We start from the raw sequence: 22,720 nt of genomic DNA, 5'->3' as shown, positions 1-22,720 counted from the left end.
ATTTAGTGAGACAGCCATTCTCAGAAACATCTTGTTCATGTGTATTGGTGGATGGGTCTATAGCTCGGACAAGCGAACCATCAGAGCCAAAAACAAGTGAAAGGGACAGTCAGTGTTATTAATGCACTTTATTTTATTTTGAAAGTGCAGCAAAACAGGAAGTACTGTCCCAGGATCTGTAGGATGATGTTGTTTTATATTGTTTACATTTGCAACTTTTCTGTGCTCTTTCCTCTCTGTCTCGGGGCGATGTTCCCCCCCTTGTTACTATATTTTTGTTTTATTTTTTGTTAGCCTTAAATCATGCAGATGTGTTAGGAAGCCTCCAATAAGATGACTAAAACTATTGGATTTTTTTTTTTTTACTTCTCATTAGAAGTGTTGGAAAAATGTCACAGCTCTTCAGCTTTAGTTGACTCCAGCAGCTCCTGGTACCTCTCCTGCAGAAAGACAACAACCTATAGATCAGTAGTTTTCTTGTTTTTGCAGCAGACTATGTAAAAGGTCCTGTATCATACTGTGAGTGTGAATGTACTTCTTTATAGAATGTTACTGATGAATAAAAAACATCCAAAATCAATACTCACTTTGGTTCCTTTTTTATCCTTAAAGAGAAGCTTAGAGTCTCTCCACCACTACACTACGAGCAAGATGTTCCTGATGTTAAGATGGCTGTCTTAAGTGTCGCCCCGTCTAGCTCGAACTGAAAGCTGAGCATGTTTGAGATGCTGTGCAACGGCTGGTTGGCAAAACAGAGTGTGAAACAGAAGCAGCGACGCATGTGTCCTTCACTCGCTTGGTTAAGGGTGCATTTCTGCAACCTTTGGCAACAAAGACATTTTCAAGTCTCCTACATGCATTTTGGCTGCAGTTCTCCTGTTAAATCGATGAATCTTCCATATAAAGGGGTAGATGTGAATCTGACTTTGCCCCTATGCCTAGTTTGCTGGAAACCCGATGGAGATTAAAGCTCTGAACATGGTGAGTTCAGTGTGGTTAATCCTTGTTTGCAGGTTTAGTTCTGGACAAACTTTCATGTTCTCGTCATTTCCTTCTGTCTGTGGTGGAATTTTGACCATATTTGGATATCAGTCTATCAGGATGCTGTGAGTAAAACTATACAGAAAAGATTTATCAAGGAGGCTTTGACAAATGAAAGCGTGCGTGTGCACTGCTGGATCGTCCATCGTGAACTGCAGCATATTCAATCAAGCCCCCTTTCTCATTGTGTCGTAGCCCCTCTTACCAGAGATGCGAGGAAGGAGTTGAGACCACAGGTGTATCAACTATTATTACAACTCGCTGAAGTTCCTTCGCCCCAACCCTGATTCTGTGGTTTGGAAGAACCCAGAAAGGGCTTTTTGAAGAAAAGTAAATACTTTTTAGAAGTATCTTTGTCCCCCGTTAGTGGGGGGGGAAAGCAAATTCTGACAGCAATGATGATTTAGGTCTCACAGGCCTGAAGCGATGTCAGTTAAATACGACGCGTCGCACAACTGATTCATAAAATATTTTTTTCCTTAATTTCATTGCTTCAGGTGTAACAGGTGCTCATCGCGTTTTCTGTTTAGGGTCAATTTTAATTTGGCGTGATGCAAAGTGATGAGTTACTGAAACAAGATCAAAAGGACAAGATTTGTATATTCCACCTCTGAGGCACACCTGTACAAACACTGCACCTGTTCATCCTCCTACAGCCGCCTCTCCTCCCTCATCTAAATGCATGTAGGAATCGACACGGTGTACTGGATAGAGGAGGCGTTCAGACCATCCAGCAGCTACAGTTTTACAGACACGTCCCTCTCCAAAATCGTTAACCTGAACCCTGCAGGATAAAATGCAATGTGGGCGTTCCCGTTTGGCTCGCCGTCGCTGGGTTCACCTCTCGGCGGCCTCGTCAAATCAATCTGTGCTCGGCGGCGGTTGTTCGGCGAGGGAACAGACTTCTGTAAGCCCCTGCTGCTCTCGCTCATTTCTAACAGATTTTATCTCCCGTCACACAAGAGAACAATCACACGCATGTTTTCGCCACTTATTTGTATCTTTAAGAGATCAGACGCAGCCTGTAATCCTTCAGAATCTCCCCCCACCCCACCGGAGAAACACAAAACAAATCCGCGTGGCTCTGACATCTTCTCTCATGATTAAAGATGTTTCTATTGTTTGGCGGGATCGCCTCGTTCCGGGAGGTGAGCATGATTACAAGTTCTAATCCGGGTGTGCCGAGCAGATGCAGAGCAGCTCGGACTTCTTATCTTTGAGTGCTGCCTTGTTTGATTTATCGGCAGCAAAGCTTTTGGCTGATCCGCCTTCACGTCCTGCCAGTTTGGACGCTTGGTTTCCATTTTCATGTTCGCAGCAGGGGGTCGTTCTCTTCTTCTCTTTTTCCCAGCGTTCCTCTAATAGGGAACAATGAATTGGCTCATTGTATATGGCACCGTTTATCTTCAATACAATTGGAGACTATCCACTCGCTAATTAGGATAATTTCTAAGTTGCCATTATGCAAATCTCTTGGACATAAATTTACACACTGAAGGCAGAAATTTTTCCTCCAAATGCCAAAATACATGTAAGAATTTCCAAAAATGCAGAGTTTAAATAAGAGAACAAAGCTTCCTTTTTCAAGTCTAAAGGGACGCTCGCAGCTTAAATCTCTAAACTTTAAAAGTAATTCTGTGAATCTTGAAAAGCTGCTCGTCTTATTTCCCCGGCCTCTAAGCTCCCCTCTTCTTATGGCAGGATCAGAGATGAGAAGTCGGAGCAGCTTTTAGACCATATTGACTTTTGCGATTGCACTTCTGCTTCAGTATAAGGCAAACTTTTGGGCATTTGTTTGTGTGGGGAGGTTGGCGTATAAGCCGAGTAATCCTGGGTAATGCCTCCATAATACAGCTGTCGAAGAAGCAGCGGAAGGCATCAGGACTCGGTCTGTCACTTATCACTGACTTTTGATTTTAGCAAAATTGATTGAATCAGTTGTTGTTTCACAAAAACAACAATCAGTTTTCACCCATTTGGACACATTTTAACAGGTTTCCTGCAAAATTCAAAATGCGTTCACACGGTGATTCAGGTGTAATGTGGACAACAGGAGGCAGAGCTCAAACACCAGTGCAGCACAGACTGGAGCTCTTAAACAAGACCGCTCTGATATCAGCTCTTCAGAGGGCACCGCCGGCCAGAGTGAGCTGAAGGTTGGTAACAACGATGGATGGAAGCAGTTTGAGAGGCGGCGGACGAAGACGAGAAGGAAAGATCGATTTCAGACCAAAATAGTTTTTCTACATAGAAATGGAAAGAAAAGGAGGAACTGTAGAGCATTAGACTCAGACTGCCTGAGTGTCACTCATACAAGTGACTCACTCCGTGTTTTCATGTGTTCGGCGTAACCTTAAAATGATGTTGGATAAGAAAAATGTGAAACCAGAGCGCCTCGGCGTTTACAACAACTTCAGGAGATAATCTACATGAAATTTTAACAGCTGGCTCATTTAAGCTGAGTTATTTTTAAAACTTTAACCACTCCAAGGCACGGGTAAAAACTATGAATCTCCCTTTGGGATCAATAAAATTATTCTTATGAGTCACAGCCAAAATATTTCACTTTGTAGAGGAACAGAAACTGGCATTGAGACCCTGGATGCCTGCTCTGTGGAATTCACTGGGTAAAACGTTTAGGGGTCTCGACAGCATGTGGGATGGATGCTGCTCAGTCATATGAAAAAATCTTTTATGACCTGCGTTCTGATACCAGCCTCGTCTTCTGCCTGCGAGTCCTCCTGTGTCAAAATCATTTTCTAATGTAGGCATGTTAAACCTGCTGCCAGCTGGGAGATGTCACCGATTTTTCCATAAAATAGCTCTTTTATGTTAACGTTGCACAGGAGTTTTGGGGGATTGGTCCTGATCTGATTTCTTTCTTTGTTTTTGTCGAGACACACGAGTAGCAAAGACTTGAGTTACACGTCCTGCAGTGTTATTATTCTGACTGGTTTTGTGTGATCTGAAGTCATTGCAGGTTTGTGAGGTTTTCTAAATGGAAAACTGAGTTTTGTTTTTGGAGAGATCAGAAAAGGGTTGGATGCCTTCAAGAAATCTGACTTGGCAGTTGTTAAAACTATCAAACATCTGGAAGGATCAGGGGTTAACATCTGTATTATCTGTGTTTTGTTTCTGCAGGTACCAGTGCGCAGAAGGCCGAGCCGACCAGCGAGGAGGTCGGCGTTCCTGAACCTGCTGAGAGTCTGCAGCCGACCCACAAGGAGCACAAACCGAGCAGGAAGACCAACTGCAGGCCCGGCGACGAGTCCGACAGCGACTTCGAGTCTGACCCTCCTTCACCTAAGAGCAGCGAGGACGAAGAGCCGGAGGAAGAGGAGGCGTTGAACAGCGAGCATGGTGAAGACACCGAGCCAGAGAATTTTGGACAGAGGCCTTTGCTGATGGACTCTGAGGAGGAGGGAGAGGAGGATGAAGACAAACACAGCTCAGATTCAGACTATGATGCCAGCAGGGTGAAGAACCGCTCAAAGAAACCTGCAGGAGCTAAAGGAGCGACTGCTGCCACCAGGAGTCCTCCTTCTGGGATGGCTCTGATCACGCCCCCAGAGTCCCCTGGTGGAGTGAGAGCTGTGGAGCCTGTGGATGTTTTTGGTGCCGTGCCCTTTGTCGGAGGAGCTTCACCTGTGGAACCTCCAGAGGTCACAGATATCTTCACTAAAGCGCCTTTCAAGGTCGGCCATGATCAGCAGGCGGCAGACGAGTTTGACGTTTTTACCAAAGCGCCGTTCAGCCGGAACCTCTCGAGGTCGAGCAGGAGTGGCGGTGACGTCCCCATGGGCCAAACGCCGCCAGTTTCTCCTGAGGGCATCGATGTTTTTGGCTTCTCTCCCTTCCAGCCAAGCCCCACCGCCCAACCTCCCACCACCTCCAGAAGTGCCGAAGACATCTTCCGGACGCCCTTCGAGGAGTCGGCGAGTCCTCAGCAGCAGAGGCTGAAGCAGCGCAGCCTTCAGAAGCTGTCATCCCGCCAGCGGAAGACCAAACAGGAAGCCACGGCTGGGGGCAGCAACGGCAAGCGGCACCACGGCACACCGACGGGAGGGCGCAAGACTAACAAGCCGACCTATCGCACGCCCGAACGAGTCCGCAGACACAAGAAGGTCGGCCGCAGAGACTCGCAGAGCAGCAACGAGTTCCTCAGCACCTCTGACTCTAAGGAGAACATCAGTGTGGATATAACGATGGCCGAGGGAGCGTCTCTGCCGGTGGACGACGCCCTTTTAGACCCGTTTGGAGCCAAACCCTTCCACCCTCAGGACGGCGGCCGACACAGCCAGTACCAAGGCCTCAGCGACGGAAAAGGCGACATCGGCACGGCCAACGGTAAGTCCTGGACGGGCTCTCTGCACGGAGAGAGCCGAATCATGGATGACTTCGGGGCGGTGCCCTTCACAGAACTGGTCATCCACAGTGGACCTCAGCAGCAGGCGGCGCCCTCACAGCCGCTGGACCTCGACCCCTTCGGAGCCGCACCTTTCCCCTCAAAGCAGTGACTCCACCTGCGTCTTCCCGCTCTGTCGGCTGCTTTCCTTTTCTTGGTTTGGGATCATTTTTAACCAACAAGCTAAAACTTTTTTCTAAGAGCGTTTTAATACACCAGAGTCTGGATAACAAACCCTGTGGAGTGCGAGTGGCGTTTCCACATATCCTTCAGCTGCACATGTTTTTGAAAAGCCTTTAATGCTGCATCTGAACGCTGTTTGGAACCAAAAGAAAAATGTGATTCTGAGCTTCGCGTTCGACCGCTCGTCTTGCTGTGAAAAGCTCTCTCCGGCCCGCCTTCTGATCTGCCGACATGTTTTTGTTTTTAGCACCACGAAGCCTTACCTGAGCTCGGCTCTGCCTTGCTTCATAGTACCTCGGAAACCACGACGCCGTCAGCCTCGCGCGTCTTTTGAAATCATTTGGGAGTTTTCCTGAACCTCTTAGTTCTGTCTTTATGCATAGAGAAGAATCTAATAATGTCACAGTAGTCTTTATGCAGCTAAATGTGGGTGTGGTTTGTGATGCATTAGAAGGGATTGAATCTTGTTCTTCTTCTTGGAGCTCTTAATTGGGTCAGGTTTAAATTTAGGATCTTAACTCTTTTTTTTTTTTTTTCTAGCAGTAAGAACTCTAATTGTTTTTTATTTTTTTAAGTAAGTTACAACTCAACATTTCTCTGTTAGAAATAAAGCACAAAGCCACGTTAGAGGACTAGTTTAGGATTTATGAGCCCTGCAGAAGCTGTACCGCTGTTTTCCCAGCATTGTCACTGACCTCGGCATTTTACGTCATCGGGAATTTCACCGTTGGTAAACTGATAGGTTTGCAGGTTTAGTGTGAACAAGTCCCATGAAAGAACTAAAGCCAGTCAAGTGTTTCAAGTAATTTTCGCTCTAACCCCAAAGTTTGTAGCTGTTACAGGTGCATGTGAGACTTGCTCACATTAGCTGCTCTGTGAAGGTGCTTGTTGTACATTTGTATATTTAAAAGTAGCGTAAAAGCTTTAAAATTGACTAAAAATGTCACCAGAATGTGAAGAAATAACTGCTATGACAAAAAGGACTTTGTTGTGCAGAAGCGATATCAACTGAAGTTGAATTAGAGCCGGGCTGTACTTTCATGTAATACCAATCAGCACCACAAGATGGTGCCGTGAGTCAATGTACCAGAATTAAAATGTAAAAACCTCTTGAGAAAATTGGGGGTATGAATTAAGAAGAAAGGGTGAAATAACAGTGCGACTTCAGATAAACCCAACTTGTTTCTCTTGGGTTTTCATTTAACCCCGTCTGTGAGCGCAGCCCCACTCAAACCAGTTTTTACCAGTTTGAGAGCAATAGTTTGGTGTTTGAACAGTACGGTTTTTCTTTCCAAGCTTTAAATAATTCATATTTAGAGGCGCTGCTTTAACTTAAAGCTCATCTTTGTAGCCAGGAGGCATAAAAAAAATTAGAAAACAGCACACGATTAGTTTGTTTTTCAGGCTAGGAGTGGAACTTTTGGTTATTTTGTAGCCGTTTGATAATTAAAACTGTCCTTTATGTTTAAAGAAATAAAATCCCACTTAACTATTTTAACCAGTTAAGATTTTTTTCATACAGTCCGTCTTTTTGTGCTGACTGATTTATGGTGCTGACCAACAAGTTATTTTGCCTGTTTCACCATCATATGTGGATAATTCCTGGAAATGAGCTTATGGAGTAGATTTAACTATAAATACAGAAAGAAGAGTAGCAAGGAACTTTTTCCGCCTCCTTAAACTATCAGACTGCTCTCTTAAAAGCAAAATTCCTCATTGCGTTTTATTAAGGACCCTACAGTAATACAGGCCGGGGAGCAGATTCAGACTGTGAGGGGAAACGATGCGTTGGATGATTCGATGTTTGGTTCTGCAGTGAGCGTAGTACTCGTGGCAGCAGGACTCTGTGGGACAGGTTTTATTGGTTTATCGAGCTCTGATTACTTGCGTCACGGTTTCATGTCTTGATGGGATTTGTTCAGTTTGGTTTTTTGCCTTTGCAGAATGAGGTGCATTCATAAAGGGCAAAACATGTTATTCAGGTTTGGTTTTTGATTCTTGATGAAATCTTCCTTAAACAACTTTGTGCTTCTTCATCGACCGCCTTAAGCACTGCATTTAGCTCCACCACCGTTGGCACATTTGTTTGAATGAAACCAGCAGCCTGCTCTGTTTTTCTTTTTTTACACCAGTTGAACCATTTCATACGACCGCTCCCATCTTTGTTTTTGTTTTTTTCACCAGGGTAAGTCTTGTATTGTATTTATCATGCTATACTGCTGTTGGACGCAATAAATAAAGTTTCATCTCAAACATCTGGAAACAGCACATGGTTACTTTTATTTAGAGTCTGACCTCAGGTATGAAAAGTCAACATATAAAACTGTCCACTCCTACAAAATGAGTCTGTTAAGACAAAAAGAAACTCCTTATTAATAATTTAAATACAGAACCACAAACCGGAGAACATTTCCCCCTTTTCAACATTAGAAACATTAAACGGTCACACAGAAAACATCTGGCTTTCCCTTCCAGAGTGAGACAGCAGAGAGGCGCTGCACTGGAGAGCCATGAAAACATTGCACATCACCCTAAACGAGCTGGAAAAACATGTGCTGAAGAGAAAAAATACATTTTCAAAAATGAAGTTTGCTTGTCATAATAAAAGTTCTGTTGTAACGTGATCAGAGTTTACAGTCGATATTAAGAGCCACACGCTACACAGAAATATTAATGCAGTTCATGTGAAATGTTTAAATCACGTGAATCTAAAAACTGTCCCAGCTTAGTTACAAAATCTGATGTTTTAGGGTTTTAGAACTTAAGTTTGATTGTTCAAATGCTCAAAAAACAGTTTGTAGTAACAAATCAATGTTCATAGCGCTGCAGGGATGGTGAAGGTTTCCTTATAGCTCAAGTGGCCATCGCTGACTTCCTGTTAGGACGTCTTTTTACGACGACCCAGACCTGACGTCACATTTTATTCATTATGACCAGACTGAGGTCAGGACAGCGGGCCAGGAAGCTACGCCCATCTTTTATTATGTGGAAGTAAACGCAGAACTGAACTGGACGAAGCTGGAAGACTGAACCACTTCCTGGGTTTTAGGACTCATTCCTGCAGCTCTCAGCTGGGACGCAGTTATAAAACTTTACGAGCATCCCCACAGCCACCCTCACCCCACAGCCACACCACTGATGAAGGCGAACAACATAAAGTAACTGAAATATTTAAAGTTCCCCTTCAAGCATCCTGTGAAATTCTTTACATATAAATGAACATCAGTTTGAACAGGAAGTGAGCAGCTTAAAAACAACAACGGAGCTTCAGGTATGAAATAGAGCGGGTACATTTATATGAAACCATCTGAGTCCGCACTTTGTTTCACAAAACTCTTTGGTTTGTTCTGTCTGAACATCATCCCCACGCTTTGATCATTTCCACTAACAAAGACTTCAGAGTCTGTTTTTAAAGAAGATATCAGAAATCTGGAGTCTGTTTACTCGTAGTATAATAATACTGACATTAGTTCATTTCCTTTTTCAGGGACGAGCCTGAATCTGCTCTCAGATGAAGCAGCTTTCAACCTTTAAAAACAGCTGGACACGGGTTCATTTCCAGGCAGAAAAACTAACATTACCAACCCGTTCCTTCAGTGCTGTCTGCGGTTTACACACAAACATTAAGTCCTCAAGGAGTTTATAAAGGTGACAGTCTGAGTGATTTCAGGTGAGCTGTCAGTCCGACGCAGAGGTCCGTATTGTTTCTTATTAGCTTGAAGTACTCGAACGTCACGTCACACGCTGGATTTATTCTTCCTCCCTCATCACAGAGACTCACAGGTTAGAGAGTCCATCTGTGAGGAAACTGATGGACCGAGACCAGAACAGAGTCTCTGCAGACGACCTGAGGAGGAAACAACACGTCAGCTGTGAACAGAGCCAATTAAAAGCATCAAAAATCACCTGTGTTACCTGAAAAGGTTCAGTTTTAGACATATTCTAACAGGCTTCGATGTGAGGTTTTGACAAAACAGACAGAAGACACTTCATATACAGTAGTGTTCATGCTTAGATTCTTATTTTCTGTAACTGGAATGACCTCATGTCCTGACAGAGCAGCTGCTCCTCGTCTTCCACCTGCTGATTCTTTGATTCCTTTAAGCCTTTTAACCCCCAAACATCTGCTTAAATATTAAAGATTTTCTTTTTTCTGATTTATTTAAATTGAGCCACAGTCTGCATCTGAGTGAACTCCCGACTCTCTGCAGTCGGCAAAGTTTTCTCAGCAGTCTGTTAAACAGCTCCTCTGTAATCAAAGCATCGTTGAGCGGATCAGAAACTGAAGCTTACACGGCCGTCACCGTTAAGGTCATTTTAGTCATAAAGCTCTGGCTGTGACCACAGACGCTCCACTAGACTACCACTTGCAGTCGAACCCTTGTGGTTATGAGGGGCAGCCAATCAGAATAAAGTCAGTTTAAAGGCAGAGGAGGAAAAACAGCTGAGGGGCTACACCAAAGCCCAGAATTACTTTGAACTGTGAGTCATGCAAAGCTCCTCTAGTGGAGTCCAGAAATAAAAACGATGGAGCTGAAACTGAGCAGAACAGGTCTCCTTTTAAAAAAGTCACACGGCCGCTTACGGTTCATCGGAGCTGCAGTCCTGGCGTGCTGAGCAGCGATCTAGGCGTGTTGGGGGGTGTTGGGGCATGGCTGACTGTGCCTGTACGCCATGATGAAGCCTGTTGATTGGTGCCACCAGTAAAACATGAGCACTAGCAGCAAGTGCCAAACCTGATGGCTGGAGCCCAGGTAGTTCAGCTGACCTGCAGAGACAGGAACACTCAGCTTGCTTCAGATTTTAATGAGATTCGGGCCCATTTTCAATGTTTCTCTCTGCAGTATTAGATTACTGTTATTTTCCAACTATGAGTGGACGAAAAAACAACGAATCAAACAGGAAATGAAGAAATAAAAACAGTCATCTCACCTGGGAAGTACCGCTCAGGAACTTTGGAAACATAGAAAATGAGAGCCAGTGCTGCAATGAAGTACATCACCAGGACCCGAGGAACAAACGCCTGAAAGGAAGAAGAAACATTGATTCGACCAGCGTGTGGACAAAAATGGCCCACAGTTACAAAACGGCACGTGCAGGAAGAACTACTGACTGACCTAACAGTACTGAAAAGCATTTAAAGCCAGCCAAGACATTGTGTTACTGCAGCAGCAGGAAAACACATTTAAAGTGGATCAATCAAGGAGGACCCTCAACAGCCGTTAAAACTGCAGTTCCTCTAATGGCCACTTGAGGCTTGCCCTGAAAGTCGGTCCCACAGACTCCTGAGTTAAAATGTTCATTTTCTAATAATCATCAGTCGATCTAAAGAGATTTTTCAGACTGAAGTACATTTTTTTGTGCAAAGTAAAGCCGATCACTGTGCATTAAACATGGATTTCTTTTCTTCTTATGACCAGCAGGTGGCGACTATGGTTGGCAAAAGAAATCAGACAGTCGTAAAGTCTACAGGAAAATTATTTCTCATTGCTTTCGGACCTCATTAAATTGCCAAAATTGCTAGTTTCAAGTCTGTTTAAAGAAAGGAATCACAGCAGTGAACACTGGTTACGGGGACCACACTGAGCACGCTCACCTGGACGAGTTCAGAGGAGAAACCTCCCGTGAGGCAGATCCAGTGGACGGTGGGGATGAGGCCGTACCCGGTCACCGAGCAGAAGATGATCGAGCGCAGCTGCTTCCACTGCTTGCTGAGATAATGAGGGTGGATCTGAGCGAAGAACACAGCCAGGATCATGGCGAGGACCGTCACCAGGTACACCTGCCGCCAGTACTGCACAGACAGGAAGACGAGAGTTCAGTCACACCAGCTACACAGTAAACTCCCTTCATGGCGGATTGAGCTTTTTTTTCCCAAGATGTCCTTCGCATGCTGGAGGTATCCGATGGTCCCAAGACTTAAAAGAAACTGTAACTAAGGTTAAACCCGAACAAGTTCAGCAACATCACCTAGACAAAGAAACAAACTTGAGTCTTTAAAAACACCTCAGTCGGTTTCAGAAGCAGAAAAGAAAACCAGGCAGGCGATTTTTAAACTCGCAGGGAGCTGAAGCAAGTGAAACGGCCCCTGGGCTGATGTGAGGGACCTGTTTGCAAACAGTTTCATTCGTTTGAAGATTGTCTGTCTCATGGAGTCCTGAGGAAAGTCCTTCAGCTGGTGACAGCTTCCTGCTGTTTGGTGATGAGCAGGACGAACACTGTGACCGAACCACAAACGAGCTGAAGCTCACTGCAAACTCAGCTGATGCTTCCCTCAGCAGACCCTCTTACATGCACAGCTTTCACATCATTCAATCAGCTTTATTTAACGCTGATCTGCTATGCTTTTCTTCTTCCAGATTTGAAGGCCACAAAGAAGAACAGGTTACAGGCTGTGAAAGGGTGAAATCCTTGATGTTACCAAGCAGATCACTGGTAGCTGATACAGCTGAATTGGCAGTTATCACATTGCTTTTGGAGATTCTGAGGTTCAAAGTAGTAATAGTAGTGGTAATAGTTGTTATTTTAATTTAGTACAAATAAGATTGAGACTCAAACTTTATGAGAAAAAAAAAAGGCAGTCCATTCATACTTCCTTCCTTCCTCTGCTGTTTATGGGTTGGGTCTGGGTTGTAGGAAGCTCATTTCTGCTGCTGTTTACAGGTACTCCCCACAGCTCATGGCTATAGGTGAGAGTAGGAACGTAGACTGAGTGGGAAACTCACCACAACACACCGCTACAGCATCCACACTGCTGCAAAAACACATCCGGTAATCTCCTATTCACTTGTTCCCTCACTCCTGAACCAAAGCTGGAGGGGGCACTCAAACAATCTCCTCAGAGATTTAGTTCCCAAGCATTTAGTTCCCAATGGGGGGAACCCCTGAAATAATTTAGTGTACATGCAAAACTGAAACTGTCAATTTGGTCAAACTGACAACACAGCATGATCAAAATGAAACCACCTCATCGTGTTTCTGCAAAGTCAGAAATAAAGTTTCCTCAAACGTGGTGCACACAGCTTCTTTTTTCTGATGTCTGAACAACTATAGGACAATAACTCAGGGTTTATATATTACTGTACTGCAGTACAATAAAAAAAAAATCAGTTAAAAGTCTCCCACTGTTTCATCTGCTGTTATCACAACTATAATGCTAATCTGTCTGCAGTTGGTATTTAAACTTCTATAAGTAAGTGTTTAAAGTCTGGGCAGCCTCGTCTCGGTCCCTTCTGTCCGTTTGTGTGGATGTAGGCCTTCGTCCAGTCACACGTCCTCATGTGACGAGTCCTGCTGAATTTCACAGTGAATAAATTTGCACCAGGAACAAGGCCCCGCTCTGCTTCAGCCAAATTTTTTAAGCTCCTCTCCTCGCAGACTCCGTGTTCTCTCCTCCAAATCTGCATCTCTAAAACACTCTTGACGAGACAAGAGTTTGACTGGCTAAATATAAAAAATCTGTTTTTCTTTGGGGACTTGGCGTGCCACGGGAGAGGAGCCACCCAGAAGCAGAGCCCCAGTCTTGGCAAGGACGAGGGGGAGGGAGGTGGAGGAGGAGGAGGGGGACCTTCGCTTAGACGGCTCCCGGACTTGCGAACGTCATATGGTGGGGAACAGGAGTGACGGACCGCTCCGTGAACGCGGCCATCTGGTTTGGGCTGGAGCAGATTTCAGCTACGTTCTGGGGGCAAAATAACCCGGCGCTTCCAATATGCGGGGGAAAGCGAACAGTGAGGAGCACGGCCAACACTTCAGGAGTTCAAAAAAATAAATAAAATAAAATAGGACAGAAAAAAAAGGGACATGGTGGTGGTGGGCGGCTGGAATAAGGAACTGGCTTGTGTCATCAGAGGCTGTTTTCCAAACGGCGAGCGCGGCGAAGGTGTCGTGTTGCTTATTCACCGGGAACAATGAGTCAATCAGCACAGCCAGACTGCAGGGCCCACTTCAGCTTTATTCAATTACTGCTTCTCAGGCTGAGGATGTTGAGCTGAGAAGTCTCCGGGGAGGACTGTGCTTCGATGTTAAACCGATGCTCAGTGCACACACACGACTGCAGCGAGCAGTCTGAGGTGGGCTTCTGAGGTAGAGCTACTCGATCACATACGTGAAAACACCACTGTGGTTATTTCAGGTCAACTTTAAAACATCTTGAATTTAAGCTTCACCATAATTCAGTTCGCGTCAACCGTGTCCTCCCTTTCAGCGGTGTTGTACTGCCAGCTATTAGGATTATCATCAATTAATTTTAATATTACCAGTAAGGGGGCGTAAGACAGTAGAAAACAATGCCAAAAATGTTTTTCCTCTTGTGTGCACTCGCACTACAATCAGCTGACTCAAGGAGGAGGTGGTCTGCACTCATTTCACTTATAATTACTTTGATTTTTATTGATGTAAAGGGCAGGAAAATGAGTCCAAACTACTACAGGTAACGCAACACAGGCCAAGCATCTGCACAGGCAGCACTCGCACATAAAGCTAGTGAAGTACCAGATTAATGCTAAATGCTGACCCCAGCAAAGCATCCAGAGCCTGATCTGCCTCAGGTAACAGGAGCAGGTACGAGCAATCAGTGTAGTTTCCACTGTAAAATCATTTAAGACTCCTTTGACCTGGTTGCCCATCTTTGCGTTCATATTTAGGCACTAATGAAAGATCTTGTGTGTCCTTGTGAGGATAGGTAGTCGTTCATAATTGGTTATTGTGTGAATATGCACATCTGAAACATGTGGCAGAGTAATGTAACCAATTATTTTCTCCAGTGAGTAACAAAGTAACCTTTTGAAGAACAACTAAAGTGCAACCTAACAAGGCTTTCGCAGCTTCACTCTCAGGGCCCATTTCCACCCCTGTGAATGGCAGCACACACCACGAGTGACATCAGAGCTGCAGGAGTGCCTCTCCAACTGAGCCACACTTCTTTATTTTTGTAATGTGGTGTGACTGGTTCTCCTCCTAAACCAGCACTCATGCAGAGGTTTGGTGAGAGTGGCGATTGCAACGAGTCTCGTGGTGATGTCACCACTGACGTGCAACACAACCAATATGTCCATAAACAAGGCATCATTCTAACTTTCATGATCCTTCTGCCTTCTTACGGTCTTTCCAGCTTTCCCCAACACCTTACATGTCATGACCCGTGATGGCCTGGTGACCTCTCAGTTCCTCATCATAACTCTGAATATGATAAGAAAATAGGCAGAGGGACTAATTAGACCAGTGGCTCCCCAATGGTATGATCCGATCGACAGCCAAGTTTGCATCAGGGTTTTGTGTTACCCAAACATTACTGTAACTGCACGAAATGTCAGGAGAAACTACTGCAAAAGCTACCGGAGCTACAGCTTCAACTGGATCAGACAGACTTCATCTCAAGTGGATCATGCGGTTGGGTGCATTTAATTAACTCCAACATGGTGCTAAACGCATTAAAGAGGCATTTAGGGACTGGGTATCTCTTCTGAGAGAAACGGTAAAAGAGCACAGGATGTGACCCAGACGGAGGAAGAATGTTTGACTGTGGGAAAGTTTCTGATAAGGAGATGGACTCGGAGCTGTCACCGACATTGTTCCAGATAATATAAAGCCTGTTTTCTGCAGACATGAATACAGATGTGGTTTGTAAACTTCTGAATTCAGTCTGATCATCCAGGTATGTGAGCGGAAACTTTTTTTTAACCCTACAAAAACACTTACACATCTATTTTATGCTGAACCAACATCACTTCTGTCTGGTAAAATAAAATACTAAAAAAAATACATGTAATTATCATTTCTGAAGGCAAAACTATAAAAAGACTGGACAAAATGAAGGTTAGGCTTCCAGCAGCCTGACTCTTTCTTGAGACTGAAGAAGGCTCATGAGAGCAGCACATAAAAGGCTGAAGTGATGAGTACAAGGACACAGGATTTAAGACAGAGAAGCAGTCTGCCTGCTCTGCCTGTCCTCCGCCACTTTGAACTCGACTCACGAGGGTAAATAATAAGCCGTTTACAATACAAGCGAAGCACAGCATTGCTGAGTCACAGAGGACTGCAGGGCAGCTTTTCACATTTAGCACTTTTTAAAGGATTTAAACGGATTCAGCTCCAGAGGGCGACGTGGTGCTCAGCGTTAAGAGATAAGGATTCAGAGTGAATAATGTGGCGAGGATGTTTACCTCTGACCTTGCTTATGAATTTAAAGCCGATTAGTTTTTATGTCTTTGATCTTTTTTGCTTTTTGTTTGGAAAAATGTGCTGGCAGCAGTAAACTGTGACGCAGCATCTTTTGTAAAGTCGCATCAGAAAAGTCAGAGTAAAAGATAGTGCTGAGCCGAGTAAGTCTGGGTCACACGGAGACCTGTTTCTGGAAAGAGTGAGCTTAAATTCATCACAACAGCAAAACCTCGAGGGATGAGGAGATGGGCAACATGCACGAGCTTTTTACTGCTCCAATGCAACAGGGTTAGAAAGGCAACAACAGCGTGGTTTTAGATAAAACCACAGCAGAGAAATAGCTTTGCATAAGCTAATGAATAACACTAGACACTGAGTGCAAACTCAGGACATCTTACTCTTCCTATTTTGAAAGACCGCGTGTAGCCCACGACGTTTCTACCAGCATGAGGACGTTAAACTTCGCATTTTCCTGATAGAGCTTCATCTCTGCAAGTTCAACAGTTTGTCTGCATAACAAAGAAATTCTTGGTAGTAAAAGTATTCAAACAGGAAGGTTTCTGGCCTTGGATGTTATGTGGCCATGGCAAAGATCTTCATCATTAGAAAGGAAAAAAACCCCGTTGTTGTACCCATTTCATCTAGTTTACCTCTACTGCCCTCTGAATGTTCACTTTAGTAGAAAAGGGCTAGTAACAAGTGCTTGTGTGGGTGAAAGGGGCAAACTTTGTATAAAGTGCTTTGAGTACTTTGAGTATAAAAATGCTATCTAAGAACCAGTCTGTGTCATCTGCAAGTTTAAACACGTGACTCTCGCATTGTTACGTCGCTTACTGCCAGTTTTATGTCTCGTCCAGTCCAGAAAAAACAAAAATCTACATACAGGCCCAGAGCACTGGAACTCCAAATAACTGCCCTCAGAATAATCCACAGTCTCTGATCATATTTCAGTATCACTGTTCAGCGTGGATGACTAACAGCCTACGTAAAGCAATGTGCCAGAAACCTGGACGTTACTTTCTATCAACATGGAAACTTCAACCAGTATGTGAAAAGGCTAGTACAGTCTTGTTATGTGCAGATTACAAATACTTCCAAACAATGAACCTGTCTATAGTTTGGAGTCTGCAGTTGGTACAAAACATAGCAACAAGGCTTCTCGACAACACTCGGCGCAGTGAAAACGTCACTTTTAAACTCCGTCTAAGAGAGAGCAGTTTATTTGAAAGGCTGCAGGTGAGCTTACGTTATTACAGTAGAAGGTGTAGAAGACTCCGGGGACGTAGCAGCCCAGGATGCCGATGGAAACACCGGCGTAATCCAGCGCCATCCAGCGGCGGCTGGTCTTCTCTGAGCGATGGCAGCAGAACAGGTGGTAACCCATCGAGCACAGCATACACAGCTGAGGACGGCAAAACACACAGTCGGGCATTGCAAAGAAGCTCGGCTCAGAATGGATTTACGCTGGATTCAAATTTATTTAATAATGAAAATATAAAAAACACGTTTACGTCCACAGACCAAGAAGAAAAAGCAGAACACGAGCTTCTAACAGAAAGCAGGACATTGAGGTCAAAACAAGACAGTTAAATACGTTTTGAGATGCAACAAAAACACAAACTGGCAATATAATTAATGAATACCAATAATATCAAGCCCCAGACATATTTATTATATAAAATAAATTAATACTTGAATCTGAAATCTAACTGTTTAAAAGAAATAAAAGAACTTTTCCACACCAGGTTTGAGAGAAAGCAATAAACGTGGCGTTTTAATCACACTAGTGATTATGATGTTGAACATAATACTTGGTGTTATGACATGTAACCACATTGAAAAGGTAAAAAGTTCACATTGTGTCAAACTACAATCGCTATCCCGCCCGTCAGTAACTGCACTAACCCTGCTCTTTATTTTCTGAATCCACTGAAACAATGCAAAAAGCTCAACTCTGGGCTCACCCACTTGTACAGGCATGTCTGGATATTTTAAGGGCTACATTTATAGGTGATGATGAGTGTACAAAGTGATCCAACAGGTTCATTAACACCTGGAATAGCCAAATCTAGAGAGGCCTATATTTGCCTTCTTCAATACTCAAATATACTGAGATTTATTAACAGTGCATGAGCAGTGTAATTGCCAACTTCAATCTAACCACAGCTCAGGAGAACTGAAATATCCCTGGTGGTTTATTCTATATAAAAGCAATGTGAGATGATGTCTAAGCAGAAGACATTAGCAGTGCTGCTAATGTACCTGTACCTGAAAGCAGAAGAGTCCAATGGAGTAGATGACATAATCCTCTCTGGAGGCGCCAACAGCCGGCAGCACCGAGGCCATGTTGTACACCCCAAGACAGAAGAAGAGGAGGAAGCCCAGGAGATGGCTCCAGATGTTCACCGTCTCATTGGACAGGATGAAGAGGCTGCAAAGGTCATTTACAAGCTTTAAAATAGTCACACAGTCAGTTCCCTCTAAAGAAAACCAGAGGTATGAACCAAAACTCTGAACAATTATACACCCCGACATAAATGTCTGACAAGCATCTATTACCTCCCAATCAATAAACAGTCTGGATTCGCCGTTTCCATTAACCACTGAAACTAGAACTAGAGAGCAACACGAGTTGCCCAACTCCCTTAAAATCTTTATTGGCATTGACCCTACAACAAATGTCAGGAAGCAAAATCAATCAGCCTCTGCAGCGAGGCGTGGGAATCACAGAGTACCATTACAGCACGTTACACCAAGACACAACGACATCATCATACAGCAGCTCCACAACAATCAAATGTGTAATGTGACCTGTTCAGAATCTTTTTATCTTCCTTATAGTCGGCTTTAAATATTAATATAATGGAATGCATCATAGTTTCAACAGCTGACATAAAAAAGAGAAAAACACTGGTAGTCTGCATGTTTAACCTGCTTTCACTGAAGAAAGCTTCAAAAACTGAATTGTGGAACACTTTCAAGGCTCATATCAACATGTGGGATAGGTTGTTGCACCACGTTAAGTCTCTTAAGTCTTTTACTTGGCTCTTCTTCTAACTGTGATTCCTAGTGCGCAAGTAATTTTCTGAGGTGTTCAAAAAGTAGGCACTGCTTGACTTTAGTGGAGTGACTGTGTTGTGGTGTTGAAGATGATTTCAGGTTAAAAGGTCCTTCTCACCTTTTGATGCACAGCCTGGAGGGCAAGTATGCCCTGTATCCATCTGTGATGTAGGGGTTCTCCCTCAGAAACGGGGGGATCTGCTCGTATGTGTACAGCCTGATACCTCTGGGCACCAGTACAGGCCAGTACTGATAACTTCCCAGCTCGATGTAGTGTGCAGTCTGAGAGCTCTTCTGTGGTTTCTGAGGCATGTCTGAGCCAGCAGGGTCTGGTTTAATCTGACCCGAACCTGAAACCAGCAAGTCAGATCAAGATCAGATTCAATAGAGGCAGAACTCTTTTAATAAAACATAGCATTAAGCGATATTTGTTTTGTTGTCCGGGCATCTGAGTTTGTAATTCGAGTGGATAAGAAATCAAAGTGGTCTGTGGAGGAAATGAACGAGTAAAGAAGACAGCAAAACATCAAGTGAAAGCTGATTCTCCTACATCTGTGTGGAGCTATTATCAGAAGCTATCATTACTTGCACCCACTGGCTTGTCTTCCATGTAATCTCATGTTACCGAAGCTAACTTTCCAGATTATCCGTTACGTTCTACCAAACTCCGTTCACTAATGTGGCGATTTTAGGTGCTTAAGTGCTAACAAACATTTATACAAATCACGGTCCAAGCTTAGATCCAAGCTCGCGACCATGTTCCAAATTATCAATAAAGTTTGTATATTTATACAAGATTCCATTTACAGTCAAATTCTGCCAATAAACTGTGTTGTAGCGTTAATTTTACAGCTAATGTAACACTGTAGAAGTCTGTGGCGACCACGGTATCACCAAATACAAAATTAGATTTTTTTTAAACACAGCGTACTTCCTTGATACATTCTTTACGAGCCGATTGTACCTGAAAAACCACCTGAACAAAAGCAAAGGTAAAATCATGCTTTTGATGTAGAGTATGCCGTAGTTAACCAAGACGACGTTAAAATAGCGACATTTCAAAAGCGGCCTGGTAACTAGTGGCTAATTATAGCTTGGCTCTTAAAGGGCTAAGCTAACAACAATGAGCTATAAAAAAAGGGGAAAGATATATTAACAAAAAAACTCACCTTTTAATTTGGCATATTTGCAGTTTGTGCCATTCTGGGGCTTATAATATGTACTACGCATTTGTAAACACGTGTTGATATTAACTTTAAAAAAACAAACAAACACAACGCGTAATATTTCTGAAGTTTTAGCTACATCTTCCGAGACACACCGACGTCATCACTAATGGACCCTTCCAACGTGGCCAAGGTCTGCCTGAGTTAAAATAAATAAATAACGCAAGCTTAAGCTCTGTTTAATATTTACTATTATCGCTAATATCCTTAGAAGATTCTTTATTAAAATAATTTAAATAACCTTTGTTTTTCTGCATTAATGAGCTCTCTCAAAATCCCATATGGGACTCTATTCACGTGAAAGCTTCATTTCATGAGTAATAATAGTTCTTACCATAAATATAAACGGCTTTGTTTTAGGTTTGGGTTTTAGGAATAGTCTAGCACCCTTAATGGATTTTACCTGGTTCAACTGATCCCGGAGATGCACCGTGCCACCCATAATTACTCAGGGACGCCAGTCTCTCCTAATGATTCAATCCTAAACCGCAATAAACACGTATTGGAGAATTATTTGTCTCACTAATCAGTTTCATTTATGTTGATGGTGATTGCTGATGGATAGTATTACATGACATTCAGATATGTAATCACCTCAGATTTCATTGTTATGATAAAGAAAATATTCACAATATGGTTATCTTTGAAATTTTAAAACAGTGGGGAAAATCACTTTACTGAAACAAAGAGAAATATTTTTAAACGTAAGAATATATTCAGAGCAACAACCTAAATTAATAAGAAGAACATTTTTTAAATATTCAAATGCATATTCTGTCGTTTTTCATATTTACTTTACTCAGAAGAAAGATGGGACATCATATGAGGGGAGATGCAGCAAAAAGTCCCAGCAAAACTCAAACCAAACAGACTGAGATCGCTCTTATTTTAACCCTTTAATAAACCAGACCGCAATCTGTGCTTAATGAAGTACATTTTGAGAGGTACTGCAAGGAGTTCAACTTGACCCAGGCCATCTTTAGAGCTGCAGAATTCATAGAGTTCAGTTTCTTTGAGTACCTTGTCTTTGTCTTTATACCATTTCTGTCCGGCCACCCTGGAACCGTGCAAAGAACCTGTAAATGCTGAAAGTCTCCTCAAGAACTGGACTTCAAGTCCAGAATCGCTGGGCTCCTATGAAGCTGTAGCCCACAAATGTAAATTTCATGAGGCAAACATTTTCTTGTTACAATTTTGATAGAAGTAATTTAAACAACAGACTTCTACAACAATAGAGTTCCATTTTTAGATTTTGTTTTTCTTTTTTGCGATTTTTCTGTTGTGTTAAACTACACTTCAAACATCCAGTTATCATTTGGAAACAATCATTATTGAGTAAATGCCTGATCAACCACTGTATATAAGCAGATTGATAGTTTTTAATGGGAAAATCAGCTTCCCTGTTTGTTTGCTTTTTGTTGTTGTTTTTTTGTTTGTTTGTTTTACAGCAGGTGTAAATAATTATTTTAGGTCCATACACTTTTATGTCCTAGCAGCCCATCTCTGGGATTAAAAGGAATTAATAAGAACTACAACTTGTGCTTAAACTTATTTTAACCTTTATTTATGCAGGTAGTTCCACTGAGAGCCAATGTCTCGTTTGAGAGACTTGCTCATAAAGATAAAACTTTTAAAGGGACCTTTTACTAGTTTTACCCATGCAGTATTTTTTTTTTGTTAAATGGAGCACAACTTGGCCTGAGTGTGCAGCCAAACAATGTCTTCTGTCTGAATCTACAGGCTTCTGCAAGGTCACATGACTGCTAACAGTGATGCCGGAGCACGCAGGTGGAGCACGTGTTAAATGTTGTTCAGTGCATCTCAGTCTCCTCGCTGTCCTCCCGCTTCACTGCGAGACCGTGTTACATCCTCCTGTCGCTAACTGTCATCGGGAATCCTCATCAGAGCCGGCGCTCTCTGCAGACCTCTCAGGTGTGAGAGATGTTGGAGGATTCCCTCAGGAATGAAGTCACACTCATTCCTCCCTCTGCTGTTTACACCCCTCTTTAATTGCTTCATTCTCAAGTGGAAGTGTGTTCTTCATTATCACTTCTAATACACCTCTCAGCACATCCACTCTGGCAAAGTGTCAGCTGCCATGCCAAGTTAAGATAGTAACTCTGTGCATGCAAGGGCAAACAATAAGAATCTCCTGCTGCTGCTGCAGACGTTGCCTGAATTATTAATAAATTTTGCTGGCTTACAGTTGGCAGCGACTTCCTGCAAAAAGAAGTAGATAGGAAGAATTTAAACGAGAGAACTTACAGAGGAGGATGCACAAGATGCCTTTTACTTCTACTGTCTTTTATCTGCTGCAGAGCATTTAAACACGCTGACTTCAGTTGTGTTTGCTCTGTAGCAAATAATGAAAAGGCAAAGATAAATGGATTTTTAAGGCCATGAAATAATTTTACCAAAGTATCTGATAGTACAATACGAGAGAATTAGGGAATGGCCACTGGGAAGAAAAAAAAAAGTGGAGTTTACCTCAAAATTTTAACTTCTTGTCGGAAACAAGATAGAATTTCAAAATGAAACTAAGCATTCTGATGAGACTTAGAATTATGGACTTTCCCTCAAACTTCCCTCAGACTTCTGAGGCAAAAATCAGCATTCTGATGAGACAGTAAGAATTGTAAGAGGC

The 22,720-nt window shown here is 43.1% G+C and overlaps 2 protein-coding genes across 2 annotated transcripts in view; one reads left to right on the top strand and one right to left on the bottom strand.

The window, feature by feature from the left end:
- Nucleotides 1-7,886, top strand: part of bmp2k (BMP2 inducible kinase) — a 56,177-nt gene extending 48,291 nt beyond the window's left edge. The window contains exon 16 of the mRNA XM_013910200.1: nt 4,183-7,886. Coding sequence (XP_013765654.1) covers nt 4,183-5,558 — 1,376 coding nt within the window. The 3' untranslated portion in view covers nt 5,559-7,886. The remainder of the gene's footprint in view (nt 1-4,182) is intronic.
- A 1,124-nt stretch (nt 7,887-9,010) lies between these two features.
- On the bottom strand, nt 9,011-20,186 carry paqr3a (progestin and adipoQ receptor family member IIIa). The gene is made up of 8 exons (XM_005730560.1): nt 20,020-20,186; nt 18,969-19,200; nt 18,059-18,221; nt 17,037-17,192; nt 11,226-11,423; nt 10,562-10,652; nt 10,215-10,397; nt 9,011-9,476 (listed from the first exon to the last, which is right to left on the bottom strand). Exons 1-7 carry the CDS (start codon nt 20,078-20,080, stop codon nt 10,255-10,257), a joined length of 1,044 nt encoding a protein of 347 aa, XP_005730617.1. The 5' UTR covers nt 20,081-20,186; the 3' UTR covers nt 9,011-9,476; nt 10,215-10,254.
- Between the last annotated feature and the right edge of the window lie 2,534 nt (nt 20,187-22,720).

Source organism: Pundamilia nyererei, unplaced genomic scaffold (genome assembly GCF_000239375.1).
Source record: "Pundamilia nyererei isolate P.nyererei 1_Seehausen unplaced genomic scaffold, PunNye1.0 scaffold00038, whole genome shotgun sequence".
Lineage (NCBI taxonomy): Eukaryota > Metazoa > Chordata > Actinopteri > Cichliformes > Cichlidae > Pundamilia > Pundamilia nyererei.
This window is presented reverse-complemented; position numbering and strand designations above follow the sequence as displayed.